Genomic DNA, 10,298 nt, shown 5'->3' with positions numbered 1-10,298 from the left:
GGCGTGCCTCTCTATCCAAGCAGCAAGCTGAGGTGCTGATCAGCAGCAGGTGTGACCAAGGGCACTGGGGGCAGTGTGTACCTGGGAGGCAGGTCTCGACAATCAGGGTGAAGGGAATGCCGAGGGGATTGTCTGTGGGGTCTCTGCCCGTGATGTCAATGTAGATCTGCTCCTCCCATGTCCCCTCCTGCCCTGCGAGGCACTCCACTTTGATCAACTGCATGCGCGACGGACAGACGGAGCCGGAGCAGGGGGACACCGTGAACATGCCAAGCCTGAGGTGACGCTGCAGAAAAAGTTCCAGGAGAGGCTGATGGCTAATAGCTGTGCCTCGAGCACCCCAGCAAAGAGTACGTCCTGCCTTGGCCTCCAGCTGGGCCCAAGCAGCCAGTCCCAGGGCAGGGAAGGATGACTCCATGGCCCAAAGGCAGCCCCAGGCTGAGAGCAACAAGCCAAGAGGAGCTGCAAGCCTGTCCCAAGGGGCAGAGAGAAAGGAGTTGGAGTGTAAAGAATGAACGTGGTAGCTGTGATCCTTCAACCTCAGAGGTAATACAGGAGAGCAGAAATAGCTGTGAGAAATGATGGGAGAGAGGTAGTGGACTGCAAAGAAGAAAAAGTAATGTCTGAGCTCTGTGGACTGGGAGTTCAGTGGGGATGTTTTTGCTTCTGAGGTGTTCACAGACCTATGCTGGCTAGCAGCTACCAACACAGGACCTGCTCCCCTCTGTGGACCCCACAACTCCAGGTCAGAGACAGACTACAGGACTGTCAGTGGGACTGAGCAGATACTGGTCTTGCAGACCACATCCCACCCTATGGCGATGAGCCCCAGCCTGGGTACAGCAGCATCTTCTCACATCCCCTGCAGAAGCAGCAGGGCAGCAGGAGTCACCAACCTTTGTCGAGGAGCCTGATTTCCTTCCTTTTGAGTGCTTTTTAGCTGATGGAGCAGATTCCCCTTGCTTTGAACTGAGAGGAGAAAACAGAGGTATCTGTCATGCTGAGCTCCCCTGCCTCAAAGGCCAAAGCTGGCCTTCCTCAGAGAGGAAAGCCTTCCTGCTCCTGATGGCTCCCAGAGAGCAGCCAGCAGCTCCTATTGCTGGACTGAGCAGCTCTATCACCAACTTTGTACTATACATGGGGATACTGAGGTGTTTTGTTGCTCCCTCTCCCCAAGCCAGGGACGCAAATGGACGATAGCCCAGGTCTCCTGGCTGCCTGCCACATAGCAGCCGTGGGGTGGTGCCTCCTTGGACAGGAAGGGTGGTGCAGGGCTTCTCATACCTTTTGCTTTCTGATGCAGATGCAAGCTTGGGTGCTCGGCAGATGTGGAAATTGAAGCTGAGTGTGCCGTTGTTCTTCAGCACAACAGTCCGGCTCTTCTTGGTGCCCTTGATCATGGCTCCGAAGTCGGTGGGTGAGGCAGGCACAATGCTGTACTTGCTGTACTCGGCTTTGGCCGACACTCTTATTGGGATGTTGGTAACAGCCTGGCCTCCATCACCTGAGCTGGCATCTATCAACTGTGTCCACAGGAAGGATGGTAAACAATAAAGACACCAGCCAGAGTCTCAGCTCCACTTAGGAAGCCTCCCAAATGGTGTTGAAATCCTTTGTTTGTGTACGTAGGAGAGAGGATTCTCCAGTAAAGCCCTCCTCCCATTAGACACCTATCCTGTTTACGCTCCCAAAACAGTGTGCTAACACAGCCTGGCCCAGGCAGCTCACCTGGCAGTACAGGATGGGTATGTTCTTGAGGAGGATTTCACTTGTGGGGTGGAAGAGTATCTCAACACTCGCATCAGGGTGGGACGCATTCAGCATGCCCGACTGAGGTGTAACAGTGAAGTAGGATTCCAAGTCTTGCATCCTGGGACCTGCACCCTTCAGCGTGAACCTGGGGAGAAAGGGAAGGAATAGAAAGTTCTGCAGTTACAAGTACAGGTGCCACCAGCACAGCCAGGACTTTGCATAGGACCAGAAAAAAAAAGGGAGAGTCCAGCTCTGCTCAGGGAATCCTGGATCTTGACAGAGAGTGCAGACAATCACAAGATTACTACAAGAAATTCTTCATTTACTCCTTTACAGAGTCTCAGAAAGAGAAAGGAGGTGACCACCAAAGAAAGGCAATGAATCTCAGCATTTCAGTGGCTGAAATTTCTGGGGCTCTCCTTTGGAGTCCAGCTGAGCTGTGAAGAACTGCTGGTTTGTGGCTGAATTCTCTGGTAAAATAATTGAGATCAGAGAGCCCAGGTTTTGTATATACCATGAGGTAGCCAGCATGGAAACAGGTTCTAGCCATTGACAGAGGGAGAATGAAGGCCTGGGAAATGCTCACTACCAGGCAGCTGCACCCACCTGTAATCAATCCTGTATATCCCTTTGATCTTTAGACTCAGGACTTTCTTCACCTTATCCAGGACATTAATTGTTCCAAATTCCAAGCTTCCATCTGCACCTGCAGAAAATCCACAGAGTGAGGTCAAAGACGCTATTCGTGAGCTGCTGCAGAATATACCAGCTCACAAGCAACATGGAGGTCTCGGTGCAAAACTCTTTTCAGCAAATTTCCATTCTTGAAAGTGTTTTCCAACTACTTGTCTGCCCTTTCTCTTCTTACCCAAAGTATCTGCAGGCTTAGTAGCTAAAGAGCTCGGCTCCCATTTCCTCACTCCCAAGCACAAATCCAATTACTTTATATGCTGCGCTGAGCCTGTGGGCGTTGCCAACTGCCTGTTCACGTCACTGTTGTTTCAAAGCCCCCAAATCCAATCTGCACATGAAGCTGCACACTTCAAAGTTCAGAGGGGAGAGACTTAAGGCTGTCAGAGCCTTGACAATGCTTTATTCCATGCAGCTTGCAGAATATGTGCTTTATGTATCCATGCCATCCTTGCATGCTGTCCCATCCCATCAAGTGCTTTGGTTGCCCACCTCCCAAGGTAATGCAGTGCACCTGGACTGCTTTGTTTGGGAGGCATCCACTGACCTTCAGGCATGTCAATGCCCAGAGAAACATCATAGACCTCTGCAGAGATTTCGATGTTTTCAGTCTGAACAACCCCCAGGATATTTTCTGCATCTGAAACCTGAGGCAGCAAGAAACAAACACTGTTCAGATTATTCTTTTGGTAGACAGACTGTAAGTCCTTGTCTCTGCTGGCTGCTTTCCCTATGGCCTCCCTGGCTTCACAAGCATTGTGGACTCCCAAGCTTTGCTAACCTGTTCCTCTCATGGGCTGTCCCAGTGGGATTCTGCTGCAGTAAAAAACCCTATCAGTCCAACTCTGCCCTCCTACAGCAGGGAATGCTGCTGCTAAAGCATCCTTGAGAGGCACAGGGGTGTAAGAACAACCACAAGAAGTATGAGGTGTCTCAGAGCAGTGGCACTGACAACCCTCTCAAATCACCTAGCACCCTGTCTGAAAGGCAGGCCCTAAACCAGGGACAGGAACAAAATCCCACAGGGAGAGTTTGTTGCTCTATGCAAGAGCTTCAGACAAAGTCCAGGAGGAATGTAGAGATCACGCTGCAGTCTGTACAACCAGACAACAACCTTCAACTATTCACAGGGACGAGGTGGTACAGGCTCAGGAGGCAGCGTCTGCTTGTCTGGGGAGATGTGGATGCACTGCACGTTCTGGCAAATGCTGTGTAGAGGCAGAAGTTGGGGTCACAGCACCCTTGTGTCTGGTGGTGCAGCTCTTCCTGACTCTGTCCCTAGCAGCACATGGCTACTCACTGCGCCCTGCTCTGCCAGGCAGGCCAGTCTCTCTCACCTCTAGTCGGAGGGTCTTCTCAATGATGCCAATCTGCTCAGCCTTGAAATGCAGTGTCACTTCAAACTCTGAGTGGGGATCAATGATGCCATTATTTTGTGACAAGGAGAAGTCCTCAACAAGGTCATCCAGCCCACGGAGCAGCCAGGCCATGGGCAGCATGCTGTTGTTTTTCAGGACCAAGGTCCTGCAGTCAGTCCTGCAGAGAGAGAAGGCACTTGGCATCAGCTGCTGGATGGTCACACCAGCCTCGCCACTGAATGCATCTTGGAGCAGCTCCATCCATGCCCCAGAAATCAGAGTCAAACATTTTCTCTTTGTCACAAGTTTTGGAGTGCTTGTGGAATGACCGACCTGTGCAGAAGCAGTTTGTTAAAAGACAGCTCCAGGGTGCTGACCTCCAGCTTCATGTCCACCCCATAGCAGCAGAGGCTGAAGACCACTGGGTTTGGGTTCTTCTCAACTCTGCAGATGAGTTTGTCTTCCAGGAAGCCAGGGGAAGTGGGGTATGCCCAAATGGTCAGCTCCTGCACATGGCCCCACAGGAAGAAATCAGAAGAGCTCTGTGTGTGAGCAGGAGAAGCAGCCCCTGGGCACTTCTGTGGTGCCTGCTCTACCTGCCCTTCTCCTACCTTCTTCTCCTTTGGTCTCAGTGTCATGCGGGAAGGGCCCAAAAGGAACGTATCTGCTCCCCCAGCATTCTCAAAGGAGAATCGGACCTTTACATCCGTGGGGGAGTTGTTGAAGATGGTTATATTCTCAGAGTTGCCGGGACAGTTCTGGGCCTTGTACCTGTCCACAAAAGGGGAAAAGGCTGCATACAAGACTGTTACTTTTGCCACACACCAAGGAGAGCACCATGTGCACCCGAGGAAGCAGTGCTGGAAGACCCTGCTCTAACAAACAAGTGAGGGAAATGAATCCCAGTCAGAGGCATGGCAAGGATTCTTGCTGTACTTTGATGCCTTCCCCTGGATGAAAGCCACGAGGGCTACTTCTAGCTGGATAGCTGGGTTTCTGCAGGGTCTGTGCCCCAGGCGAGCAGGCAGGCTCAGGCCAGACAGCTCAGCCTTTTGGAGGCTGGGTGTCCAGAAACCCAAACTGCTCTGTAGCCAAGCTACCTTAGCAAGATTAAGTGATAGTCAGCTCTTAGTGATCTCAGCTCTTTTATAGTTTTCAGCTCTTAGCTTGTTAAAGGCGCTCTAAGCTAGCAGTGGCTTCCAGGCAAGCAGACGGTGAGAGAGAGAGAAGAGGCCTCGGAGATTCCACAGCGAGGGTTTATTGAGGGGTCCGTGAAGGGTTCCAGTGACAGCTCTTCTAGCCAGAATGGGCTAAAGTAGCCCCTTATATAGGGGTAGAAGGGATCAGAAACAGTCCAATTGTAAGGGTTAGGGGAAAGGAACCTATGGGGTCACAGAGAGATATGCTTAGGTCTTGGAGGACCAGAGAGAGGGCTTCTGGCTTAGTTACTATGACTTGGCATTTTCTTATCTCTAGGCCTCTGTCCTCCAAGGGACTCTAGCAAGCCCTGTGTCTGCTACACCTGGACTTGGTGCCTCCACCCCAGAAGCCTGATGATCCTCAGGCCACTTCAAGAGTTTTTAATACAACATAAATTCAAGGGTGCCTAGAAAAATAACAGTACACCAGACCCATGGGTTCTTTCCCTTTCTTTCTTGAGGTGCCTTCTCTGCAGGATATAAAGAAAGGCTTTTGGAAAAAGAGTTTAGCTAATCTCTCTCATAAAAGTCATGAAACTGCTTTGGATTTCATGGGTTAGCTCAAAGTCTGAGAAAGAAATATAAAGCATCAATTCCCAAGAGGAATGCAAGAAGGTAACAAATGACCCTTCTCTCAGGTGTGGAAATGACTTTGGAGTGAAAGGGCTAAAGAGGCAAACAGAAATCTCAAACCATCCATCTACCTGGCTAAAGATCGTGTGGTTTTTTTAAACTATTTCAATTTCATTTCCTTGGGTTGTCTAAACAGACCTAACCCTCTAGAGTTCCTATGGAGACAAGAACTTAATGTGAAATACTATTAAAAAGTGAGAGTAAAAGTAGAAGTACACAATAGCTTCAATGGCCACGTGTTTAGGCAGATTTTATCCAGCAGCTGGGATGCAATGTCATTACAGGAAAATGTAATTCCTGCTGTACCTTCCCCTCAACACCCGCTGGCAGATCAACCATAAAATCTTATTAATAATTACAGATGAATGAAAGTTTTACAAAACCATCTACAGAATAATTGCTTGATCAGGCTACCTGCAGAGCTCAAAGCCCTTAAAAAGCCGCCATAGAGTTCATTTCCTAAGGGGTGAAGCTGAGATGTGGGGGGGACAGAAAAGTTGCCGTCCAAGTCACCTTTGGACTGGCAGCAGCACGTGGCTCTGGCCACCAAGGCACCCACGGAGTAGGCAGAGCAGCTCCTCCAAGGCTCATTTGCCTCTTATCTGCTCAAGTTCACATCTGTGGTCCTTCAAACCCATGTGTCTCCCAGGACTCTGCCAGGGACTGCCCTGGATTGTGCCACCAGGACAGCATGTCTCTCCAGGCACGTCCAGAAAAGTACAAGGCCCAGCAGGGAGCACATACCACTCTCTTGATTTCCCACACAGCAGCGGTCCAAAGTGGAATTGCTTTGTGCTCTCAACATATTCCTTGAAGATGACTTCACCTTCCTTCATGGTCGCCCTCCACTGTGGAAACACCACCCTGGGCAGAGAAAGGGGGGAAGGAGGAGCTATGAGATGCTCCAAGTAGGAAATGTAGTCAGAAAGCCATAACCCTTCCTGGTGGCTGAGGTACCATCTGCCTTCCCAGCTCCCAGCACAGGAAGAGGTGCTGGGCAGCCTCAGGCAGTATGATCTGCCCAGGCCAGAAGCCCCACGGGGCAGCCCTGGCTGTGAGTTCAGGGGCAGCTGTGGTGTGGGAGGCTGCCAGGGGCCAGCCTTACCGTGGGTTCTGGCTGATGCTGGGGTACAGGCTGGTGCCACTGCAGGGCAGCTCGTACTGGCGCATTGACGGCACAAGCTCAAAGATCAGTGTCTGCTCAAACCTCCCTGGCTTTTTGGCGAAGAAGTGGACCTTCAGTTCCACCTCACCCTGGGCAGGCACTATCCACCGGGACTGTTTCAGCCTGGCAATTAAAGAGGAGGCTTCAGACATTGCTGAGGAGCAAACGAAACAAGGAGGGTGCGCTCACCATCCCATGGAGGCACTGGCACAGGGTCACTGTGGAGCTGGGGGTGATGGACCTTGTTTGGCAAGAGGACCAAGAAGTAAAGGCATCACCTCCTCCTGTGTGGCTCACCTGAGGAATACTGCGGGGGTTGAGGCCCTTTCCAGCATACTTTTGGATCTTGTTGCAGAGGAGTCCCGGGAACTTTCTGTTCTCCGTGTGGAGATCTGCTTCTCCTTTGCAGATCTGTCTCTGCTGGTTGGTTTACCCGTCTTTGGTTGGCCCTTGGCAGAACTGCCCTTTACATCTGGGGCTTTGGCCTAAGGGGAGAGAGAAAAGGGAGGGAGAGGTGAGCCCTGAGACATCCCCATTCTGGAAAGCAAAATGGGGGTTTGTTCACCAACAGAAGAGAATAAATAAGTCCACCTGCCCATGGGCTTGGTCTTCCTTTTTGGTGTTTGTTTTGCCTAGGATGCCCCTTCTTATGCAAGACCCTCTCCTCAAACAAGGTTGACGGTTTTAAGTAATTTTTTACCTCTTGTCTTACAGAACAGCTCTGTCTCCAGCAGAGCTGTCTCTTTTGTCCCATCCCTGACAGAAAGGAGACCTGCAGACATGGGGCCTCACCACATCTTCATTACCTCTCCACAATGATCCCTTTCTGTCCAACCTGTCCCCCATGCCCCCATGCAGCCTGCTGGTCCCTGCCCTGGCACCTTCAGTGCTGGCACCACTGGAGCACCCAGCAGATTGTCCTCCACACGCTCTGCAGAGCCCAGCCGCTTCTCTGGGTACTCGACACTGGAGAGCACAGCAGCAGGGGGAAGGGGAGGGCTGTCGGGATGCAGTCCCAGGTGTTCCAGCATCTAAAACAGAAGAGAAAATTCTGTTTATACTTCTGTCACCTTCATCCTCACAACTCCTTCTTTAAAAGCACTGAGCTTTTGGCAATGGGGTTTTTGACTGATATGATGTACAAGTGCTTATGCCCAGTGGGGTGAGCAGGCTCCAGAGCAGATGCAAGACCTACAAGCCAGACCGGGAGAGAAACCTCTCCCAAGTGACTCAGCTGAAGAAAACAATGACCATGAGCTGCCCTGTCCTGGGACCATTTAGAATGATTTCCAGGCTGGGACACTCTGAATAGATGGGATACTTGGACACAGAGCACTCCCACTTCCTGCCCATCTGAGGGATGGTGATAACCTCCCCATTCACATAGATGCTACAGAGTCATTGTGGAACATCATCAGGGGTCTGGACAAGGCTCTGTGCCATTAGCACCTGGGGGGGACACAATGCTCCAGGGCCCACAAACATGGCAAGCTCAAGATCTGGGCCTTGCAGGGTTTTACCTGGTCTTCCGCTGGCAGCTTCCCATCCCTCAGGATCTCCCCAATCAAAGTCTTCGGATTTGTGACCTGGATGTCCAAGCACGGCAACACAACACAACACAAACTACTTAGTTTAGGTCCTCCCTTAGCATGTCAGCAGGGCTGGCTTTGCCCTGGGGATTGCCTCCATCTCCCTGGCACAAGCCTGGCAACGCTGGCGTGCTGTGAAGCTTGGGCAGCATGTACATGGGGACCAGACCTGCCTTCTCACCTTCTTCTCAAGGTGCTGCTCATCAAAATCCAGGGAGTAAAACTCAATGGGAAAGTTGCATGGGTTCTTCACCACCACTGTGGCTTCCACCCCAGCGCTGTCCACCAGCATCCATCCCATCTTTAGTGCTGAGGGGCTGAACTCCAACCGTGGCTCCAGACCTTGTCCTGAGAGCTGCAACTTTAAGCAATTGCTGCTCCCATTAATGTTAAGCTCCAGCTCATTCTTGTAAGACCTCTGTAAAGAGAAAAGTGCAGGAAACTCTTTCATGAAGTTCCAGGTGACAGGACTCCAAATACAACAATGCTTGCCCCAAGGTCAGGGTGTTATCAGTCCCTCCAAGGTGAATGCAAACCAGATATTTACCTATGCTAGGGACTAGAGCATCTGTAGTAGTCTGGGTCTGAGTAACTGGGATGAAACTTGGTGTGCACTGTAACTGTGTGTTTGGTATCACATGGATGTACAATGGACTGTCAGACATTTTCACCTAGTGATGCAGGAGTGCAATGCTCACGGGAAGGGCCCTCGAGGTTACAGCGTCCAGACGCAGTCCTGGCACTGCTGCGTCAGGCAAACACCAGCTCCAGGAGAGAGGCAAATGAGCTCTTGCTGGTAAGGAAGAAGGGTCATCTTCTCTGCTTAGTGTTTGGCTCTGGTCCAAGCCAGACACAAAATGGTAACATTTCTTGAGCAATTAAAAGATCCCTGGGACTGTGTGTGGGCACAGAAGCACTTGTGTCCATGCTGGGACACACTGCCAGTTTCCGAGACCCAGCAGCCACAGGCAAACCACTTTTGGGAATGCTGCATCTTTGAGCTGAATCCCCAGCTGCACAGGAATGGGCAGGCAGGCCAGAGCCCCAGGGACTGCTGGCAGCACATCACCACAGGTGCCTGTCCTGCCGTGCCCAGGAAGGTGTGTGGTAGCTGTTTGGTCTGTCAGTCCTGCAGCAGGGTGAGCCTAGACTGGCCATGCCAGGATTATCCTCTGTGAGTGGGCAGCTGCTCTGCACTGAGTGTCACAGCTGCAAATGCAGCCAGGCAAGGGGGAGGCTGAGGGGAGTTGGGCACATCCCCCCCGTGTGCCCAGGGGCAGCCTCCGAGCCCTTGGGCTCTCTGTGCAAGCTCCCTGTGGGTATTTCAAAGCACATCTCACGGGAGTGCTCTGTGGGATGAACTGAGACAACACAGAGTACGGGGCTCGCAGAAAGCTGCCTGTGAAGGCAGAGCTCCTACCACACTCTCTGCACCAGCCCCTCATTTCCAGATAGCCCTGACGGACCACCTGGGCTGACACCTGCCAATCTCACCTCCTCCTTGGGTGTAAATGTGATTTGCAGCTTCTGCCACCTTCCTGCACCAAGGATTCCTTTGGAAGGCTTCACTTCAAAGGGACAGGGCTCATCCTCCAGCGCCTGCTGCTTCTGATGTTCGGCTGGTGTCATGTACGTGTGCTGATTGTTCTGGGCACAGAAACCAATTGTGTGAGGTCTCCTTGTGCTCTGAGACACTGACACAGTGGTGAGAGCACCCACAGCCAAAGCAAGTGTGGCTCCCATAGCCTATAGCTGGAGGGAAAACCTGTAGACAGGGCAGGCAGATAGGGAACTACTGTCCTCAGAGGAAGAGGAGGAATGGGTGAAGATGGCAGAAAAGCAAAGCATCCGCTAATGGAACAGGTCCAGGCAAACCAGCCTTAATCTAGACCCTCAGAAGCTTCCTCAAACA

General features: G+C 51.7%; 1 protein-coding gene across 1 annotated transcript; it reads right to left on the bottom strand.

The window, feature by feature from the left end:
- Nucleotides 1-7: 7 nt before the first annotated feature.
- LOC108962893 (hydrocephalus-inducing protein-like) lies at nt 8-10,029 on the bottom strand (the record flags this gene model as incomplete). The annotated part of the gene is made up of 16 exons (XM_050987834.1): nt 9,881-10,029; nt 8,568-8,804; nt 8,318-8,383; nt 7,679-7,828; nt 7,095-7,282; nt 6,738-6,920; nt 6,377-6,496; nt 4,412-4,571; nt 4,134-4,306; nt 3,780-3,978; nt 2,990-3,089; nt 2,359-2,458; nt 1,729-1,897; nt 1,285-1,523; nt 897-969; nt 8-286 (listed from the first exon to the last, which is right to left on the bottom strand). Coding segments are annotated over exons 1-16 (2,571 nt in total), but the record flags the coding sequence as incomplete, so codon positions are not given.
- Nucleotides 10,030-10,298: the final 269 nt, after the last annotated feature.

Source organism: Serinus canaria, unplaced genomic scaffold, assembly GCF_022539315.1.
Source record: "Serinus canaria isolate serCan28SL12 unplaced genomic scaffold, serCan2020 HiC_scaffold_283, whole genome shotgun sequence".
Lineage (NCBI taxonomy): Eukaryota > Metazoa > Chordata > Aves > Passeriformes > Fringillidae > Serinus > Serinus canaria.
Note: the sequence above shows the minus strand (reverse complement) of the source record. Positions and strands in the feature narration are given on the sequence as shown.